Here is a 21,550-nt window from a genome sequence, read left to right as displayed (position 1 = left end):
CAACAGCCCTCGTACAATCTACTCCAGTGTTACCAGTTTAACTTAGTTTTTTATTTTTTATACAATATATAATCACTTATCACTGTTTTCTATATTTGAGACATTAAAATTGTCCCTTTTTTGCGATGCTAAAGAATTCATTTATATTTTAGGAATGAGATCTTCAGTCGTTTAGTTTAATTTCTCGACAAATGTTTCAGAAAAATTCACGATGACATTGCCAATATCGATAACAAAAATATAGTTCAGCAATTATTAAATTAAACCTTTGGCGGGCAGTAAAATTTAAAGGTCAAGTCAAAGGAAATGAGAGCCAAAGAAAATAATTTAAAAATTTGAGTGACTGGTCTAGGTTGTCTTCTAGATCAGAATCCGTGTCAAACGACACCTTAGTAAACATAATAGACCCTCTGTTCATTATTGCAAGCGTCGTAAAATATAACTTACAATTTATTTACTTCGACTACATAATCGTCTTTTTAGAAAAATAAACACCATCCGTCTTAGGGCTAGTTCTCATTTACGACACCATAGTTTATAAAATGTTTATTTACTGAATCTGAATCCAAGATCCGCTTTAACGAGTTTGGGCAAAGCTTATTCCTGGAACTTTGTTAGAAATAATCCATTTAAAAGTGAAAAAACAGCTGATGAATTGTTTAGTTTTATTTGTTGACTGTTTAATGGTCGGTATTAGAACTAATTCAACTGAAAGTAATATTTATATGTTTGTATATAAAGTCGTGTACATGCTTGTTTGTATATAATATATATATATATATATATTTTGTTTCTTACCAATTAGACTAAGTTAGTCGCTTTATTTCATTGTGATCTTAGGCATTTTCGGATTCCATTTAGAATTAGTTATATAATTATTTCTAGATTCTTTGCATATGTATATTGTGCTTATGATTATCTGAATCAATTTGTTCTTTTCGTTTAGTTACTGTTGATTTGTTTGTAATTATTGGTGTTATGGTGTTCTTATTTGATGCTCAATAATAGTGCGCGAACCAGTGAATGCCACAAACAAATCCTCATGGTCTGCAAAACAATTTAATCCTAGACATATTCTCATGTAGAGTGTACAAAAAATAATTGGTGTCATCTCCGTTTGCATCTAACTGTCTCTTCGATATTGGTCGTTTTTCTCGTGGATGGTACTTTATAAATACAATTCATTGTTGGCTTGGCAAATGAAATAGTGTTAATATTAGTAAGTGTGTGCCTGGACCTTCGTGCACGCTCATACAAATGGAAGGAGCTGTGTTCTTCTGTGAGTTGTGAATTACTGATCAGCAACTGTAACCTTATATTAACAAGAGTCACAAAACCCATACATGAATAGCTTTATGCAATCCATTCTTCTGAAAATTACAGTGGCATTGCTCATCTTGTTACTATAAAGCCTTTGCTGTAACCAACTCTTTGGGATGGGAAGCATAAAACCAAGCGTTTTCATTCGTTTCACATTTATTTCAGTTTCTCGTTGCTTTTAACTATTGCAAGCGCATAACAAAATCATAATAAAATAAATTTAAAAATTAATTAAAGAACTACAAATAAATTCAAATAAAACATGGGTAAATCCTAAATGTCTTCATACCGCACAAATAGGTAACTCAAATGGATAAGAGACTATACTTAGCTAACAAATTTATCAAAGGCGAACAATCAGTTAGTATTTATTTTATCGTTAACATAATAAAGAACAAATATATTGAATACAAAAGATGAGCGAAATAAGGCCAACCGAAATAAGATTACAATTGCATAGCTATTTTCGCGCTTTTGGTATCTGAATAATTTAAATGATTTCCGGCTTAGAGTAAAATGCGTAATTAATGGCAAAAATCCGCTGTGGTTATTAAATGATGTTTGTTTTTCTGTATCTTAAAAATCATGATTAATATTTGCAGCATTGGCATTAAAAACTAAATAATTTCCGTAGTTGCATCGTCTACTTCGTTTGCTTCTGATTTAATTTAATGTTGATCTATAAGTATGTATTTGCGTGCGATCTCCTTTAGGACTTTCAACAAGTTTCACATAACCTTTGAATTTGTATTTAATATTAGTTTACATTGTAATATGTATTGGCAGAAATTAGGTTGATTTTTTTTGTATTCAATGTTCTCCTGCACATTTGGAAGGTTTAAAATTAATTAATGTATGCTCGGGTATATCGTGTCGTACAACTAAGAATTTATTTATAAAAATTTCACTAGCAAGTAAATTCACCCCTCAATAATTACAACTTAATTACACGCATATAGACAGAATATCAATAATTGTTGTTACCGTTTAGATTTGTGAAATTATTAAATTATATCAAAAACACGCCCGCCTAATCGTCCTCATCTTCCGACGAGTTTGAGGACAATTGCAGATCGTTTTGCAGCAAGTCGTTTGGAAAACCACCGTTGGATGCATAAATGCCGGACTGTTGCTTCTGCTGCTGCTGTTGTTGTGGTTGTTGCTGCATTTGCTGCCTATGATGATGCGACAGCTGCTGCTGCTGCTGATGACTATTGCTGTAGGATGGTGATATGGAACCTAGGCCTAGGTTTGGCAGCTGGTTTAGGTGCTGCTGAGACTGCTGCTGAGGCTGATGATGTTGCATACCTTGCTGCTGTTGCTGCTGACTTTCCATTGGGCGATCATCATCGGTGCTGTCATCGGAGTCACTGCCGCTGTCACTATCGCTAGAGTCCGATTCAGAGCTCGAGCTGGAAGCACTCAATGCGCCTCCAATTTGCTGCAAAAACCAAATACCCAGCTTAGCATAGCCCCGATTAGAATGAGTCATGAAACCTACCTGTTCCAGAGCAGCAGCCGCTTGCGCCACTGATTGCGAGGTCATATCATGCTCTCTGGCTGAGTCGAAGTCCATTGGCATGCTGTTGCCATGGCCAAAGGTCGGAGCACGCTGCTGCTGCTGATGGTGTTGTAGCTGCTGCTGTGGAGAATGGCGTTGCTGCTGCATGTGCTGCTGTTGATGTGGCTGCTGCTGCTGATTTTGTGCGTATTGGTTGTTGCTGTTATTGTACCCGCGACCGTAGCTGGACGGCTGCTGGTGCTGCTGCTGGGCCATTGGCGGACTGGAGCGCTGATGCATCTGCTGACGCTTGGCTTGGCTATGCTGAGGGGCCTGTCGCTGCTTGGACGTCATGGATCCGTACTCTGGTTGACCACCCACAGACCCAGTCGATGAGCCTGATGTATTTGCCTGTCCACCGTTATGGAGGGCGGCCCTCAACCCAAAGTCATCATCATCCGTGATCATGGGGATGCTGGGCAATGTCTGCTGTGCATTATTTGCATCCCAACTGAAACGAAACGGTGGTTTTAGTTCCATCGACAAGTTGCTGGAGGATAAAACCTACGCTGGAGCGGATTGTGGGCTGCGATGGATGGCCACTGGACGCGATGGTGAGCTCTGCTGCATGGGCGAATTGCGCGGCTTGAAGTCAACTAAATTAATCGTAATATTATCATTAGTAACACATTATTCTTTATTATTAGCTTCTATTACTTACTTATATTATTCCTGCGACTGCCTGTTGAAACCTTTGTCTTTGATGTGATCCGCATGGTACTGTTCTCCAATTTACTAGCCGACCCAGATCCATGCCCAGAAGCTGACATAATCGGGGCCATTCCAGCACCGTTGGTGCCCTGAGCCTGGGCCTGATTTAGACCCTGGCCCTGGGCCACATTCATGCTCGCATTCTGAACTGGCAGAAGAACTGGCTTATTTGTAACCTCGCTCCTGAAAAGAAATTATATATAATTCATTGGTCCGGAATCTAAACCGTATCGCACTCACCTTGTCTTCTTCACTTGTATGTTGTGATTCAGCTTCTCTATTGTGATAGCACCTGTCTCCTTGTCGTAGATCATCAAGCACTCCTTGGCATACTCTCTCTGATTACCCTTATAAACTGTATGAGGCACACCGGAACTTTCTGCAACGGAAGCACAATCAAGTTGGCATTAGTCATCCAAAATTGTAGAATTCCTGAAAAACTGGTTGGCCGAGAGTTCAGCAAAAGTCACAACAAGCACATGTTCCTTAAAAATGCAGTCAAAACTGAGACACATTCATATGCGCTTGGAGCTAAGGTTCTCCCAAATCGTTGGGATTTTCCATGCTAAACCATAAATCATACATCGCTGTAGATAATAATTGTATGGAATAATAACTAAGGCCACTTTCTTTTAACTATCAATTCAATATATATGCAGTTGAGCCAATTCTAGACGAAACTAACTAAAGTTTAGAAATATTATATATTCTGCTTCATGCTTAATATATCTATATATTTATTGTTTTGGGTATAGCAAATTTCACGTTATCTATTTTAAAAAAATATTCCGAGTGTAAATATATCCCCTTTATCTACAATTATATATTTAATACAGTAGTTGTAGACTTTCAATTATTTTTCCTTGGATACCCCTTTTGGTAAAGAAAGCTAAGGGGCAGTTAAACAAATGTTACGAGGTAACACTGTGAATAATTACCTTAAAATGCATGGCGATTGGAATAATTAGATTTCTGATCCAAATGGGCATTTCATATTTATGCCAGACACCACCCTTGAAAGAATCATTTCCCTCAACAATGAAGAAACTAACATATATACTCCTGTCTGCGGCAATTTTCGGTAAGCTTGTATCGGCTTACCTTAGTGTTTCTTACAACCTTTTGCATATCTTACAGCTGCGGTTCTTTTCAATACCACAACTCCCGTGGTACTCCCTTCTATATTCGAAGTATTTCGACCAATTAGCGAGTATCTTGGGAAAAAAAACACCGTACAAGAAATCAAGTCGGCCATAGACATCTACATCAAATATAAAAAAATTAATGAACAAGTACCGAAAGAAGAGGCGAACCTGATAGAGTCGCTGCTGACAATTTGCGGACAGGAAAGTAAGTTATTCGAAATCCTTGGCAAGGGGAACAAGTGCACGATATCGGAACTTCAAAATAATTTGCTTTCGGTAGTCGAAAGGTTAAACAAACCGAAGCCCGTTTAATATATTAAAAAGCTACTCTTCTAAAGTCAAAAATATAACTAGCAAAAAGTTAAATGTTTTTATTTAATGCTTTTACCTTTCAGTAAGGTTTCTCGATCAATTGCAAGATGTAAGGAAATGCAATCTTCCACTTTATTGACATAGTTTAGTTTCTTGTTTTATATTTTTTGTCATCGGAGCAAATAATTAAGATCTTTTCAAATTTGGGGTTTAAATTCATAATTCATTTTGTGGTGACTGTCTCTGAAATGGTTAATTGCAGTGCTTAATATTTGGACACAAATGTCCATACGATCCGATTATTGTTATAAAAGTGTACTTCATTTTTGCGGATAATCGGGAGGTTGACTGTTACTGCGATGTTCAACTGAAAACTAGTCCAGTGCACATTCGGCTGCACCCGTTTGATTCGGATACGGACTGAGATAGGGAGAGATCGGATTGGGGAGTTACCGCACCACTTCCAGACCCACACTTGACCAAATGCCACTGTTATTGTCGTCGCCAGCGCCAAACTCTTTGGCGACTCGTCGCTCGCAATCACCGGAGCGTTACACAAGGCAAGTCGGCCGCAATGAGGTCCAAACAAACAGCAACCACAGCCGACAGCCCACAGCCCACAGACGAGTCTGGCCACAAAGAGCGTAGCGAAATAATACGAGTATGAAAAAGCGAGGAAAAAAACTTGAACGCTTGGCTGCATTTTGCCTGACTTGATGTAATTTGGTTTCATTCCATCGCTGGCGTCCCCTCTCCACTTCCCACCACGCGTCTGCGGCCTTTGTTTAAACGAAATAAGACACAGGGCTGGCAATCCATTAATTTGTATCTAAGAGGAGACTTCACTGCCACTGACTCCCAGCCTATAATGCAGTCAAATTATGTCATCAAACAGGTGATTGAGCTGATCGAGAACAGAAATCGATCACTATTCCACTTAACATATTCAATTTACACTTGCTATTGTAGCAAGTTAGTGTAATACCCTTTGGATAAGTTATACCAAAGCGGAAATATAATTTATGAAATTGACTACTCCCAAAAAATATGTACATATCTAATCAACTGACAATAGTTTGCCCTCTGGAAGTTAATTTTCCCAACTTAAAGACATAATCGATTGGTTTTGAATACTATATTAGGTTGCGTGTTCGAGAAACGACAATAATTTACTCGTTTTTCCTGCCTATTTCATTAGCTTGTGCGACTGTCTAATAAAACATGGTTGGATAAAGATTATTAGCGTCGTGCTTGCGAAACTAGATCAAATGTTGTTGTATATAAGTTGGAATGGGATTACACAATAGCCAACTTTTACATAGTCTGCCGGAGAAAATATTTCCAGGAGACTGAATAACAACCTGTAGGTAGCAAATGTAAATGGGGGAAAACAAAAGCCCAATTTAATCTAAATTTGAAAACCCTGTTAATGTTGGATATAGCGGTAGGCAGGCACTTTATCTAAGGGTACATATTCATATTCTCACTCGTCAATTGCTCAGAGAACTTACAATTTTGTTTTTTTAAATCACCTGCTTTAACTTAACAACCATCTGCACTTAAGCTCTAGGAATTTTAATTAGCCATCTCTTGGTTTTTAGCCCCAGTTAGCGAAATCTGTACTGTTATCTTTGTGCTGAATTCTCAACATAAGTATTTCGACCCGGAAATTAATATATCTAGCGGATAATCCGCTGCACTCACCAGAATTTGGCACGATAACAGTAACTTGATTGTTGGAGCCAACGTCCACAGATGCCATGCGGCTGGTATCCACACTCGCTGGCTTAAAGTCATCTGCAACACGAACACATTTGTGGGTCAAATCTGAGGGAGGTCCCCCTGCCAGGTGACACTTACATTTGATGGTATGGAAGGATGTTGAGTTGTTCCTGAAGGTGGAGCCCAGCTTTAGTTCACGGACCTCGTCGCCGATGTTGAGGCGCTCCGCCAGCGAATTCTTCTGTTTGGTCATCTTCATCGTACTGTTGTTGTTGTTGTTGTTATTGTTGATGATGTTGTGGTTGCTCTGAGGCTGATGAGGCTGATAAGGCAGGTTGGTGGCGCTTTTTGGGTGGATATAGTTGTTGTTGTTGTGGTTGTAATTGGCACTGGTGTGGTTTGACTTTTGATAATTGTTGTTGTTATGGTTGCCGCTGCTGGTGATGCTGCTGCTATATTGATATGACTTCTCGGCCACGTCCGCCAGCGCCGTCGTCGCAGCAAAGTTACGCTCCTCGGCAGCGCCACCGCGTTGATAATCGTACCCGCCTTGTGTCCCGAAACTCTTCTCACCGCCCTCGCTGCTCCTGTTGCTGCCCCCGGACTTGCGATAACTGCTGCTGCCGTAGTGTTGACTCGCAGCCGCCTTGGCCTTGAGACGCTGCAGCTTGGTGCCCACGGACTTGGGAATTTTTACGGCCGTACTCGTTCGACGTGCTTCGCGATTTTGGACCGTGGCAAGACTTTTGGTAAAAAGTATTGCACGCCCAAAGGAAACACGTTCGCGAACGAAGGGAAACTAACGAAAAAAAAATAATAACAAACTGAAGAGGGGGGCGGGGCCGGGTGCAGGGTGCTGGGTTGACCTTTGGAGACGTTCCTCTTCTTCCTCAGGGCGGCTGATGTGTTTCCGTTGTCACATTTGTCATTGGACGTGGTTTTTTTTTCGTAGTTTTTTTTACCACTCACTATGTCATTCTGCCATTGAGGGGTATCACGGTTTTCTGCAACAAATATTCATTTATCTATCAGGCCCGACTTTTTGCCATATGTTTGCGACACACACACACAAACACACGAACACACACACGGTGGCAGAAATGCTGCGCTTTATAACACTGCACTTGCACCTGCTGCTCTTTGACACACATTCGAGAACTACGCTTTAAGTGCGTTTTTCGCCATTATTCACGCATATCTACCGATCCACGGGCGTTATTTTTAGCGAGCAGAAAGCATTTCACACGCATACAGGCGCACACGTGCCCAGGAGCGAGCAAGACGGCAGAAAGAGGGGCGATTTCTTTATGCAAATTACAGCTGATCCGAGGGAAAAACGGGAAATCAGAAGTTGAATGTGCGGAAAATTATGCCAGCTTCTGCCTTTACATTCCGTCTTACTGCAAATTGGCACTAATTTTCATAAAATACGAACGCGACCGCACACGCACACCGCCACACGTAATACGTAAGCAAATTAAAAAGTGAGCGGCTGCCAACAGAGCTGGGCAGCAGAGCAGAGGGTGGGGGCGAGGGCGCCGTTCGGGAAAGACACAGCTGAAAACAAGTTTGAAATAGCCGAAAAACAGCAACGCGAAGGTGAAATTTCCGAAAATCGAATTGAAACGTAGACGAAAAATATCCGTATATATGTGTGTGCAACAGCAGCACAAGTGTGCGCCCCGCAGTGTGTGTGCGTGTGCAGCGTTTTCCTCCGGTCCCAAACTGGGCTATGTCCATCGCTTTTCCGCCGCACAAACCGAGCTTAAATAGAGTACACTTGGGATTTTGTGGCCCGCAGCTTGTTGCTTTTACAATATTGCATTTGCCTTACATTATTTACACTTGCTAGTGATGGGAAAAGCAGCGATGTTTATTCGATACAATCGATGTTTCCAAAAACATCGATGTTCCTCTGGCAAACATCGACTATTATCACATTTCTAGAGAATATCGTTCAAAAAGGTGCAGATTTGGTAAACTTAATAATATACTGTATAATATAATATACAATAGCTCTTTCTGCTCTCGATTCCCGTTCTGTTTAAAAAAATGTGGATTCTTGTTGAGCTGGAATGCTGATCAGCCAGCAGTTGCATTGGAGTCCAGTAATAATTCACAGTCAAAATATATATTTTAAATGGTTTTTTCGAAAGTACTGACAAACATCGATGCAAGCCAAGATCGATGTTTCTTCAGATGGGGAAAAACTATATCAATATATCGAAGTATCGATAGTGGTGTACTTTTATAATAGGTAAAGAAATTAGGAAAATGAAAACTGTTATATGGAGAAGGTAATAGTTGAAGTGACAATAGATTTAAGTGTGACCAGTATCCCGGTAGAAAAAAATCTTCGCTTTGTTTATACGATTTTGTAAGGTTATGATTAGAAAATGTGGCGGGTACACTGCGTTTTACTTCAGTCTTTTTGGCGCATTTTTAAACTTTTACTATGCAAACTAGTCTTTTAATATTAATGTTATTGTCATAATATTTCTTGCAGGTTTCTTTCTTTCCATAGCAGGTAAAAAATGGGACGGAACGGACTAACGGAACGATAGCGAACACACTGCTTTGTTTTTCTTTGCCACTTATTTGTAAATTAATAACTTTTGTTTGGTATGTTCTCTTTTTTTAGATGGCAATCAACAGATTTTGTATAAAAAAGTAAACATGTTATATGTTTTCCTTGCAAAATAAGAAATGCTTATAAAAGTAGCTAAAAATTAAAAAATTTAATATTTTCAGTTTTCAGGCATAAATGCTATTGATCCATTGTGATATGAAAATTATGACATTTATACACAAAAAAAATAAAAATAATAATAATAATAATAATAACAATAATAATTATGCCCATATGTATTTTCGCTAGTATATATGTAAGTCAAAACGGGCCGGATCGGAAGACTATATCATATAGCTGTCATAAAAATGATCGGTAAATGTAGAAGAAAAATAAACTAACTAACCCTGCTGATTCCATAGAACAAACAAATTTCAAGATTCTACGGAATGTGAATCGAAAAGTCAATGGGACCATGCAAATTACAAACAAGGCTAATGCTATCACCGCTTTACTTATAAATAGCAGTTAGTCTCCGATCATTCGTTCTAATAACTATTGAACTCAAATTAGAAAAATGGGCATTTACCTGAAGTTTCTTCCATTTCGATAACATATTGTAATACATATTGTATTTTTTAGTGAAACAAGTTGCTGAACATTTCGTTCAGCATACCTGCTTTGTAAAACGTCTGGGGGCAAGGTTTTCTTGATTATTTTAAAAATTGTTTTATGTGTTTTTTATCTCATAATTTCTTATGTTTTATTTGTGGGCCTGACATTTTGCACTCGCGAGTTAAGAAGGAGACGATCCCAGGAGATTTTTGGCCTTTTATGTTACAATCACAAGATATCAGAATAAAAACAAAAAATAATATGCGATATGTCAATGAAAACAAACTAATCCCTTTCTTGAATTATACAAAAATAACAAGAAAGGAAGCTAACTTCAGCACGCCGAAGTTTATATACCCTTGCAGATAGAACTTTGATCTATAGGAATTAATAAAAAATCAATTTTATATATGTATGTTAACAAACAAATTAATTAAGTAGTCGTCCAATTTTCAAAAAATTAAAATAAAAGTTCTAGAATAATAAAAAAGGGATATAAATATAATTTGGTGAAAATCTGTTGATAGCTGAAAAGTTATCATTTTTAGTTGTATTAATTTCACGATCGTTGCTATGGCAGCTATATGATATGGTAGTCCGATTTTCAACAAATTTTACACAAAGTTCTAGAATAATATAAAATGGGTACTTCTTAAATTTGATATTTATTTAGTCACTGCATTGCAAACTTCTGACTGAAATTCAAGTACCCTGCAAGGGTACAATAAGTAACAAGTGGATGTAACCTCTAAGTTTTAAGATAATTTTAGTTTAACGACTAGACCTTGAAAATCTTCGAAACAGAGCAGCAAAATAAATGCAAAGGTAAAGGAATCGGCCTAATTAAAATCGCATCAGCGATTAATCGGAGCGAAAACCAAACAAACAAAAAACCGCCCCCGATCTTAACACCGGATTATTTTTCCAGAGCGATGAGGGAAAAGCAAAAGTAGCTACCCCCTCGGAAACACAGTCCCAAGACAGGGGCTTCCCCTTGAAGATCAGGAGATCATCATTAACATTTGTGCAAATCCTCGAGGCGCCGTCGCCGAGCTACTGTTTCCAGATTGAGATGCGAACCGGGCTAGCTCCTGAACTCCTGGGGAAGACTGCGGATGCAGCTCCTTGATCGGGGCGTTAATTACTTGAGCGCTGTCTCTCTACCGTATAGACGGTAGATCTGGACTTTGAGATTCCACCAAATATCGAAAGAATGCAGTCCATTGTATTTCCATTTTCTATTTTCATTCTCTTTCCCTGTTGCATTTCCATTTTCCCTTTGATTGTGCTCCTAATCTGTGCCACTTGCGATGGCAGGATTTTGATAAACTGAAACTGATACTTTTGCTCTCTTTTCTGGCGAGTGCGTTTTTCTCTGAGAGTTTCCGCAGCGCAGGCAGGAGTTTCCAGGACGGGACAGGACACCCAAGGAAAGGGAATGGGTGGTCGCGGGGCCCAAATGCAAAAAAATTGCAATTGCAACTGTACTGGGAGAAACTTTCTAACGATTTCTTGGCGTGACGAGGCCAATTTGTAGGCCGACTTCCTCCCGCGATTGCTGTCCTTGTTTGCCGTTTTTCTAATCAAATGTTTTTGTTGTTCTGTTGCTCAGTTTACAGTTTCGAACTTCGCATTCGCATTCCCATTTGGCGGCTAATTTAAAAACTTTTCTTATCAGTTGATGAAATCTAAAATTGCATTTTTATGGCACTTCCTCTGCCTGTTCCTCCGGTCGGTCGCTCGGTCGGTTCGTCGATGTTATTCCTTGCCATCTCCTCCTTTGTCCTTCAGCCACAGCGCGGTTCCGCCTATCGACACTTTCGTTTAAAAAAGTTGCTCATTTAATGCTAATATTTCTGTCAAAAGTTCGCCTTTCCTTCCCATTACTGTTTAGTCCTGTTGTTCGAACCCAATTACCGTTGTGCATCTACAAGTTAGGACTCTGAGGTCCTGAATCGTTTGCAATTAGGATAGGTCCTGGACGCACAATACCATTCTGATTGAATTACAAATTTCCCAGGCAATTAAGAGTCAACGAAGAACGCTGACAAATGCGTGGAATTCTTGTGGGCCTATTCGCTGGATCTTCGGGATTCTGAATCAATTACAGACGGCATTGTTTCCTGGGACTAACGAATCGCTGACCCCTTGACCCTTTTGGCCTTGTTAGGGGTTGGCAGAAATTGGACCACGTCTCGAGCACTTCTTCGTCTTCGGGTTGACAAGGGTTTGGACGTCGACTGGCATCAGGTAGCCGATGGACTATCACCGAAAGCAGCAACAAGCGGCAGCTGTCCCCTGCGACCACGCCCACCACGTCAAATGAGTGCGCCCACTTATGCAGATTTAATTAGCAGCAACTGGGCGAGGAGGCGATCGTGAGTTATGGGGTCCCCCTTATGGCGGCCCCCTTACGCCCCGCCCCGAACAAATGCGCCCGATCAGGCGCTCATAAATCAATTTAAATGGCCATCTCAGCGAGCAAAAAGGCAACTGGGGCAGGGACAGAGGCGGTGGGGACTCCGCCGGCACGACGGTGAATGTCTGAAATTGTCTGTAATTATAGTGAAAACACTTGGCACCGCAGAGTACACCATAGCACAGCACAGCACAGCGCACTCCCCCAGAGAAATTGATTTAAAATACTCTTGCCAACGTCGTGAACGGGCCACATATAGTACGTGGAGTGCAAGGCAACACGGCCGTGTCCACGTTGTGTGGCCATAATTCAAAATTTATGTCTTTTGAAATTATTTTAATGTCTCTAATGGAACTCACCCGCCCACCTGGCCCCACATCCACGGAGACCCCCTAGTAGTAGGGTGAGATCAAGAGAACTGCTAACAAAATAATGGGCATGTTAATTTCATTGGAGCTCCTTGACTAGTAATGATCCATAAAAACATTGAACGAGATAATTTATTAAGCTTAGATGTTGCTTTACAATCTGTTAGAAAATGTATTATCTGTATCTGTTTTATGGCAACAATATTGCGATTATTAATCAACGGGGATCAAAGGTAAAAAAAAGCCAAAGCCGACAGTTTCTGGATTTAGGTGTTGATTCCAAGGGAACCTGCTAGACCCACAACTTTCTATCTTCCAAATAATGTCACGTATTATAAATGTCTGTACTAAGTTAATACTGGTATTATACCTGGTGCCTATTGGGTATATTATATTAGTGTATTATAGTTTAGTACCAACCACGAATATTTGTTACAGGCAGAAGCATCTCTGACTTTATAAGGTGTTCTTGATCAGTATCCTCAGTTCAGTCGATTTTTCAATAGTCATCTGTCCTTTTGTCCCTCTGTTCTATCCATGTGATCCAACAGATGTCAGAGACTATAAATGTAAGAGCTACCCAATTCGGTGGCAACATTGAGATCTGTTGCATGCAGATCAATTTTGTTTTCCACCCACACAAATCACGAAACCCCTAACTTAAATTGTAATGTTTTAAATTATAATTATGTTGAACAATGGGACTGGTGCGATCATTATAAACAAAAATAATCATGGGATTTATTAGACATTACAGTTCTTGTGTATATTGAACATGCAACAATTGGTGTTGCTCAACAAGTTTCTAGCATTATTGTTCTTTATTTGTGTGTTCCTTGCATTTGCCTTAATTTATCAACATTTTCCTTAGCTTTCCGTCCTGTTTCATTTAAGTTTTCATTAATTAAAGCATAATTGGGCAATATGAATAAGCCATTTCCTTGTTCCTTTTAACAACACGCACACTGCTCTGGGTACAAGGTATCTCATACTCAATTTCACCCGATAAATTTCCTACTTGTTTTTGTTAGTACGTATTATTTGTATAATTCTTATTATTTGAAATTTGAATTTTCCTTTGAGTTTTCCTATACATTTCTTAGACCACCCTTTTATTTTGCTAAATATCCAAAACCATTTCTGTGGCACCGCTAAAAATATGTGTTCACCTTCCCTGATTCGATACAATCGCAACTAATTGATGTTAAAGCTCAATCACCAACGGAATATCGGCGCTGCTGGAATGCCGGCGAGCAGTCCAAGCAACAACGCAAGCCCTCCCCTGGTTCATGTGGTTCCCCGACTGCCAGTCAATCTCTGTGGCGATAAATATCGCACTGTGGCAGCCACGGGACTGGGAACGTATCCTACTCCATTAGCGGGGCATCATGTCGAGCATTGGTGTAAGCAGAAATGTCCAACACAACATCGATTACATGATCCCATGCCGAGCACCAGAGGACCGAGAGCTGGGCACGAGTCGATTTGGATGTCGTCTGAGGCAAGAGTTTCCATTTCCGATCTGATCTGATTAGACTTGCCACCAAGCCCGGGACGTCCGATCCTCCTGCGAGGTCAGGAACGCAAACAAGTTCGCAGCAAACTCTCAATCCTTTAGCCCCTTCCCCAGCTGCCGTCACACCTGCGCAGCTTAATAAATAAATTTGCCAGTGGACTGGTCCAGCCACCAACTATTTTTCCTCTCCTCTCGCCGGCTCGGGCTCCCCGCTCGAAATGATACGAAAACAAATTGAAATTGGCAACTCGCTTGTTGAGCACTAATTTATTAGCCACTCGCCCGGCGAGCCTAGAATTTTAATTGAATATTAACACCTTTGGCAGACGATCTCGCTGGGAGTTTGGTTTCCGAGTCGCGGTTGCAGTGGGGCCACTGGTCAAAGTGCCCCGAGCGGTGCACACAATTCAATTTTTGTGTGTCTTTGTGGCATTGATTTATGCAACAGCTTCGATTTTTGAACTCCGATGTGCGTGATCCGTGTGTGTGGGTTTCCATTCGCCTCTCGACACCAATTCTGGTAGCGAGAGGAAATTGGTTATTTATAAGTGTCAGCTGATGATTAAATTGGGGATAGTCAAGGTAGAGTCAAGGTAGATTAACCTTTTACCGGAATCAATTGAAGTAGGTAATATAGTTATACGATTATTATTGCAACTGTGGGATTGTCCTTAAAGTAATATTTACAGATCCCAAGGTAGAGTAGATCCCCAAGTTATGCAAACTCGAACACACCCCAGTACCTATGGGATCTTATTAATTAGACTTTAAATATTTACCAAAACTGTGTGATCTTCTTAAGAGGGTATGTATATTTAATTTCATATCAAATTTAATACTTGAAAACCAAACTGTATCTAAAACTTGTATACCTATATATATTTATAGAGAGCGATATCCCAAACGAGAGTTTCGTCTAACTTAAACATCTAACGGCTATTGTTTTAAGTCCCAAAATTGGAAACAAGGGATCATTAGTTACTCAGTTTTAGGTAACGCATGTTTAATTTTCGATAGACTTATATCTTGGGATCTTTTTATAATATTTTGTCAAAGCAAGTTTAAGATTATTATTGAAAAATTATCGAGAGAGGACTCCGAATTTTGTGGTAACTCAACTTTAAGACTGATATATATGTACATATGTCGATTGTTTCACTAAAAACTTTTTTCCAAATCTGATTGCGAACATTTAGCATTAATACAATTAAATCTCGCAAATTTTAATAGTTTTTAACTGAGTTTAATCATTTTGTGATAGTTACGTGTGATTCCATATAAATTCTATATTTACTGTGAGTGTGAGACCAGGTAGAAAAATAAGATAATTCGCTAGTCAGAGTGCGCCAGACCGTTAAAATAAAAACTAAAAGAGTTATTAAAGTAAGAGTTACTAAAAGAAAAGTATGGAAGTTCTTTGGGGATCTAAATGATCATTTAAGTCAACAGAGTTAAATGATGGAGCTTCACATCGATTTGGATCCTGAAATGTTTGCAAAAAAACTCCCCATCAAGTATTTAAAAGAGCAGAAACTCACGCGATCTGTGAGAGATTTGCCAACCTCTTGACCACCCACGAGCTGGACGTTGGACGTGGCAACCCCACGATCATATCTGCAAATTGGACAAGCTCCCGCTGCGTCGCGTGGCCCAAACATATTTGACACGCCTCTCCCCAGCGTTCGGGCCAAGTGCAAATTGTTTTTAAACTGTTTAATTAATAGGAAAATTATTTAAATAGCTGACCAAGCCAGGAGGGGGGAAGTGACAGCAGCAGCAGCAAGTGACGGGGAACAAGAATCACAATCTAATCTCTGCACAGCGATCAGAACGAGATCAGCGAATTCCGCGCCATCAGTAAACTTTGGGGGGCTGGCCGCTATTATTTATTGACACTCGAAACCGAGGGGAAGCTGAGCCCCTCTCCACTCCATGCCAAGAGGATGAGGCGGGGTCTCCCGAGTGGCCAGGAACTGTTGGCCAAGGCGTCGCCGCCTGTGACAGCAGATGGTGTCGGCATTCCAGGCCCCTGCCTCGATGCCTTCCCGGTGCACGCGAGGATAGTCCCCATGCAGGAGCGGGGAACTGGGAGGCGAAAGGGAACCCGGACCGCCCGCCTGGCTCCTCGACACTCTACTCGACTGTTTGATTTATGCACGCGTAATTGTTGGTTTAAACGCTTTTGCACAGTGTCCCGCTCGGGGGAAGGAGGAAGGCACGCGGAGGGACGGCGAGGGACGGACTTTAGGCTGCAGAGCTTCGATATGACGCCCCAGTGAAATGTGAAGCATGTCCAGAGTTGTCAAGCTTTATCAAAATTTTTGTTTTTATTTAGTATTTAAATCGCGAAATGTACCTTACCTTATGTAAGAAGAAAATACTGTTACTAATTAAGTAAATATTAGTTAATGCTTTCCTTTTACACTTATTTTAAAGTAAAACAACATGTAATTTTATTTCAAAAACAGTTTTTAAAACTCCTAGAGACTGCAGACTTTCTTCTTTCCCTTAAATATTAGTATAATTGCATTGATTTATATAATAAAATCATCAGATTTGGAAGTAAATTAAATGGTTTACCTGGAATTTTGAAAGATTGCAAAGCTCCCAACACTAGTTGGCAACCCTAATCAGCGTCTATCTCCACCGTAAACATATACGTACATGTCCAGAGTTGTCAAGGTTTTGCAAAATTTGTTTTTATTGAGTATTAAAACCGTAAAAGCATCTAAGAAGGAAATAAAATTAGTAAATAAGTAACTATTAGTTAATGCTTTCCTTTTATATTTATTTTAAAGTAAAACAACATGTAATTTTATTTCAAAAACAGTTTTTAAAACTCCTAGAGACTGCAGACTTTCTTCTTTCCCTTAAATATTAGTATAATTTCATTGATTTATATAAAAAAAATCATCAGATTTGGAAATAAATTAAATGGTTTACCTGTAATTTTGAAAGATTGCAAAGCTCCTCACACTAGTTGGCAACCCTAATCAGCGTCTATCTCCACCGTAAACATACATATATGTATGTATATCCAAAGTGCTGGCCTTAAATTTCAGCTTCGGCGTCGGCTTCTCACGTCACACCCCCGGGACCACCTTGCAGCTGCCGCATTCGCTTATTTTCGTTCGTTTGTCATCATTTTTTCAATAAATTTCAATTTCCAGGTTGCAGGCCCCCGAGGACGAGGGACCTGCGCGAAGGTGAACGGGAAGGGGAGCCCGTATCGTATCCTTTGTCCACGGCGACCGCCTGTGAAATCCGAAGTGTAAAATTGATTTAAATGGCTCGTGAGTGAAGGAGATAATTTTCAGTTGTCAGATGCTTGTAATATTTATGTGGCAGCGATTATTATCCCGTCGCCCCGCATCCCTTGGGTCCCCGAGTCCGTCGGCCCCGAGAACGTTTAATGTTACCTACGCGTGAAAATTACTTACTTGTCCGGGCGCTGCCCCCTTTCCACCTTTCCCGGCACCTTCCCACCTTCCCACCTTCCCACCTGGCCAGACACCTCGAGGCAACGCTTAACTCATTTTTAATATGAATAATTGTGGCAAATTACAAGGCAATTGCATGTGCCCGGAGAGCCTCCATCCACGGCGACAGCGAGCGGTGAATGTAAGCCCGTAATTGAATTGGCGGCCAATTATCGGAAGGCGAACGTATGTACTATACCAGCCACGGGCTCAGACTCCTCAGTCGACGCGTGAGAGAACTTTTAAATTTCCGGTCAACAATTGGTGAAATTACTGAATATAGATTAGTTTATGTTTGGTGAGAGTTTACGTACAGGAAAGAAATTAATTCTACTCGATCAGATCAGACTAATGTTCGATTTGTGAAGTGTTCTAATTTTAACAGAGAACTTGTTAATTAAGTCTATATTTTAAGTAGTGTTAAATAATAATACAATAAAATTTGAGCAAAGTTGAGTTCAACTCTTTAATTTATTTTAATATAATTTTAATTATTTATTTATTTATTTAATTATTTGTACATATTTATAACAAATGTTTATTCGTGTATTATTATCTTTTTAAATGCATAAATTCCAACGAAAAACGGGATACAATAATCCTTGATCTTGAATTGAAATATTAAAATATTATTTTAAAGTTCTTCTATAGTTTAGTTTATTATACCAAAGTTTTTACTATAGTATAGTAACAGACTTCGATATTAGAATAATAAGTACTTTTAATAGGTAAATAAAGAAAGAAAGAAAATTTACTAGTACCTAATATTTGTGGGATTATTACTGTTTACGAAATGTTATCTTCACACATTTCAGTCAAACTTATTGAAGAGCTAAACAAAAACTACCAGGCGAAATGTTTGACAAAATTTTACTTAGCTTCAAATTTATTTTAGTACAATTATGCAAAAGTTTAAAACACTTGCTTAATTTTCTTTCCTGTTTAGTCAATTACTGTTACTTTTATGTACTAGAAAATAAAAATACATATGTACATAACATAAAATAGATAAGCTGACATGAGATCTAACCGGTTTATTGGACTGAAATGGGTGATAATAAATTCATAATAGTTTTAAGGAATGAAAGTACACAGTGGACTTAATGACGATGATCAAAGAAAAGCAACGAAAAGTGTTTTTAAACACGCCTAGAAACGATATAAATTAAAGAATTAAAAATAAAAATTCAAACGATATTAATTAAAGTCGCACTAAACGTACCTAAGCTGGTTCAGAAAAGTTATTTTGGAAACAAAAACAGAACGACGATTATTTCACATTTTATGTCCAGGTTTCACCGGCATCGGAGCCTTTTGGCGATATCATAAAAACCTGACCAGCGATACGTTTTCAAACTAATGAAAATTAAACTTTCACTTCCACAAACTACTTGTTTTTTTATGGTTTTGATTTTAATGATATTCGTCACATTTTAGTATCTTGTTACTCTTGTTTACTTGTTTCACACACGTTTTCGTCTATTTATGGGTGGTTTAAGACACAGAAAATAGTTAACATTTTCTGTAATATATTAAAATAAAGCGAACACGTTTTCCGCTGAATTGTTAAAAAATGTACATATTGATTTCCATATTTATTCCGCTTTTTTGGGTACAACCCAAAGATTTGTACTCGGATGTTCATTCTGACTGACATCTTTATTGGTCAGTGACTTTCAAGATATTCGTATGTTGTAAAGCATACATTTTCGATTATTATTTAAATCAAACATCATCTTCACCAATTTCTGATTGATCAGGCAAATGAACGCCTAATCCCAAAGCACTAAAAGCTAATTACCCACACGTTCCACAAAGGGGTTCATTCACGCAGCGTCCAGATTTATGGCGCAAAATTAATAATAATTTCAGCCGAATTAATAATGGCCAATGAAGGCTTTATGGTTTATGGCCAGTTCCCAATGATTAACAATGTGCGCACGTTTCGAAATGGATGACCATAAAGCCCGACACGATTTGCTGTTTGTTTACCATTTCTAATAAGCTGCAGCAGTGCTCATAATGCGTCTGGCCAGGCGCCTGGAGGGCCATTGGCACAGGCAGGAGGTTGTAGGTTGGAGGTTGGAGGCCCTCCAGTTGGACTCGGAGGAGGCCCCTCATGGGTCGCCCAGCAGGTGTCCGGCGGAGAGTTTAGGGGAGCGTGTGCCAGCCTCGTTATTGTCTTCATTCTCAACACCAACGAGGGAACGGGGGATCGGAGGAAACAGCTATCAGGGGCCCCCCATCAAACAGATGACGCTGATGGGACTTTCTCCCCCTCAGCATCTCTGTCCTCTTGGACCACAGAATTTGGTGTTGATCGCTGCATTGTGGGTTTTGTTGTCGTTGCCTCGTTTTCCTCATTCATGTTCGACAAGATTTTTATCGCACTTTTTCATTAACATTTTGTGGGATCTCACAGATACAGATACTGTGTCCGCTCCTCGCCTCCGCCTCCCTCCGAACTGTGTGTTTTATGTTCATCTTGATGTGTTTTCTCGTTCCTCTGGCATTTCCAACTGTTGTCGTTTGCCGTCTGTCTTTCTAATTCCATTGAAATATGATCTGTTATTATGTAAATTTTACGATTTCCTAATTTTTTAACACTTATTTTGGCTATTTGGTGACTATCGGAGGCCTGGCGCCAAAAATATATCCAACGGGGTCTGTAAGCTGTAAGCGATACGGAAATCGCCAGCGGGGGAGATCTTTGACGAGGATCCTGGGCGGGCGGCCAGTGGCCGATCTTGATCAGGTGCATCAGCCTGGCGCCCCATCAGTCCATCAACTTTTTGGTTTTCGATCATATTTCTCTTTTGAAACTCACTATTTTCGATTTGTGTGGTCCATGGTGCGATATGGAAGAACCTTTCTGAGATCGAGCTACCGATAGATGTGACTGCAAATGCAATTTGATCCAATGCAATTTGATATTTGAAATGTTAGAATGGGAATGTTTACTTATCTCGTGGCATGACTTATTGTTTTAAATTTGTTTTAAACATTTTGCGTGAATAATGTCAGTTTGTGATTGAGGCTCAATTTTTAGTTTTTAAAGGTATACCAATTGTGATTATTTTAAATTTTAATCTATTTAGAATCTATACAAACTGTTAGGGGCGAGAGGCTTAGGTATTTAATTTTGTTCTTCACTTTTTTCTTATTATTTATTATACATTTTTAATATCTTAGGTTTATTGTATATAAGTTTAACACCAATCATAAAAAATTAGATGAAGTTATGTGTATTTGAACGGAGGTCGATTGGTGTTTAATGCGTATTGATCAAAACTTTTAAAACTTCATGACATATTAACTCGAAATCTACTTGAAAAATCATTTTGAAATTTAGAACAAAACTTCTTAAAGTAATTCTAAAGTTTTTTATGTTTTTTATTATACATTTTATTTATTTTTTTTTTAAATCAGGTACTATGTAAATCATATGTTACTTAAACAAAGCAAACAGTGGAGAATAGAAAAAAAATATATACATATATAGAGTAGAATAGAAAAAAATAAAATAAAATGATTATAGATATGTAGATATGTTTTGGGGAGGACTTGGGAGACTCCTTATAGCTCCTGTACCTTAAAATATTTCCAAGAAGAGAAAATTATATACAATTTTTAAAGTGATCTGTTCTTATATGGTATTTAATCCAATAAGCTAATTAGCCATTTTGCTACAATTTGCACCGAAGTAAGCTTAAATGGTTATTTTATTTCGTGTGTGTGTGTGGCTGCAGAGGCATAGAAGTTAACAGACAATTGTTTTGATTAAACAAATAATTTGAACGAGAACATAAGCCT

At 39.1% G+C, this 21,550-nt stretch overlaps 1 protein-coding gene and 1 long non-coding RNA gene across 7 annotated transcripts; one reads left to right on the top strand and one right to left on the bottom strand.

Annotated features, from left to right (window-relative positions):
- Window positions 1-651: 651 nt before the first annotated feature.
- Eaf (ELL-associated factor) lies at window positions 652-8,722 on the bottom strand. Of its 6 annotated transcripts, none has more exons than XM_020959487.2 (8): window positions 8,606-8,722; window positions 6,910-7,775; window positions 6,754-6,846; window positions 3,833-3,971; window positions 3,543-3,775; window positions 3,390-3,477; window positions 2,822-3,332; window positions 652-2,761 (listed from the first exon to the last, which is right to left on the bottom strand). In XM_020959487.2, exons 2-8 carry the CDS (start codon window positions 7,028-7,030, stop codon window positions 2,351-2,353), a joined length of 1,596 nt encoding a protein of 531 aa, XP_020815146.2. In that variant the 5' UTR covers window positions 7,031-7,775; window positions 8,606-8,722; the 3' UTR covers window positions 652-2,350. The 6 variants fall into 6 exon arrangements, with proteins under 6 accessions (XP_020815146.2, XP_020815145.2, XP_086694592.1 ...); XM_020959486.2 differs by having other exon boundaries at window positions 8,532-8,653; XM_086838466.1 differs by having other exon boundaries at window positions 7,838-8,612.
- On the top strand, window positions 4,596-5,103 carry LOC110189424 (uncharacterized). Its single transcript, XR_015272906.1, has 2 exons — window positions 4,596-4,673; window positions 4,730-5,103. It is a non-coding gene; the product is annotated as an uncharacterized LOC110189424 (long non-coding RNA).
- Window positions 8,723-21,550: the final 12,828 nt, after the last annotated feature.

This window comes from Drosophila serrata, unplaced genomic scaffold (assembly GCF_035046125.1).
Source record: "Drosophila serrata isolate PLE 108 unplaced genomic scaffold, ASM3504612v1 contig_347, whole genome shotgun sequence".
Lineage (NCBI taxonomy): Eukaryota > Metazoa > Arthropoda > Insecta > Diptera > Drosophilidae > Drosophila > Drosophila serrata.
The sequence above is the reverse complement of the archived record's forward strand: the minus strand, read 5'-3'. Positions and strand labels throughout refer to the sequence as shown.

Excerpts from the sequence above, each read along its gene's own strand:
- Eaf (XM_020959487.2), bottom strand. The coding sequence starts at position 7,030 with ATGAAGATGACCAAACAGAAGAATTCGCTGGCGGAGCGCCTCAACATC. Across the intron at positions 3,333-3,389 it reads AGCCCACAATCCGCTCCAGC|TTGGGATGCAAATAATGCAC; the intron begins GTAGGTTTTATC and ends GTTTCGTTTCAG. Across the intron at positions 2,762-2,821 it reads CGGCTGCTGCTCTGGAACAG|CAAATTGGAGGCGCATTGAG; the intron begins GTAGGTTTCATG and ends TGGTTTTTGCAG.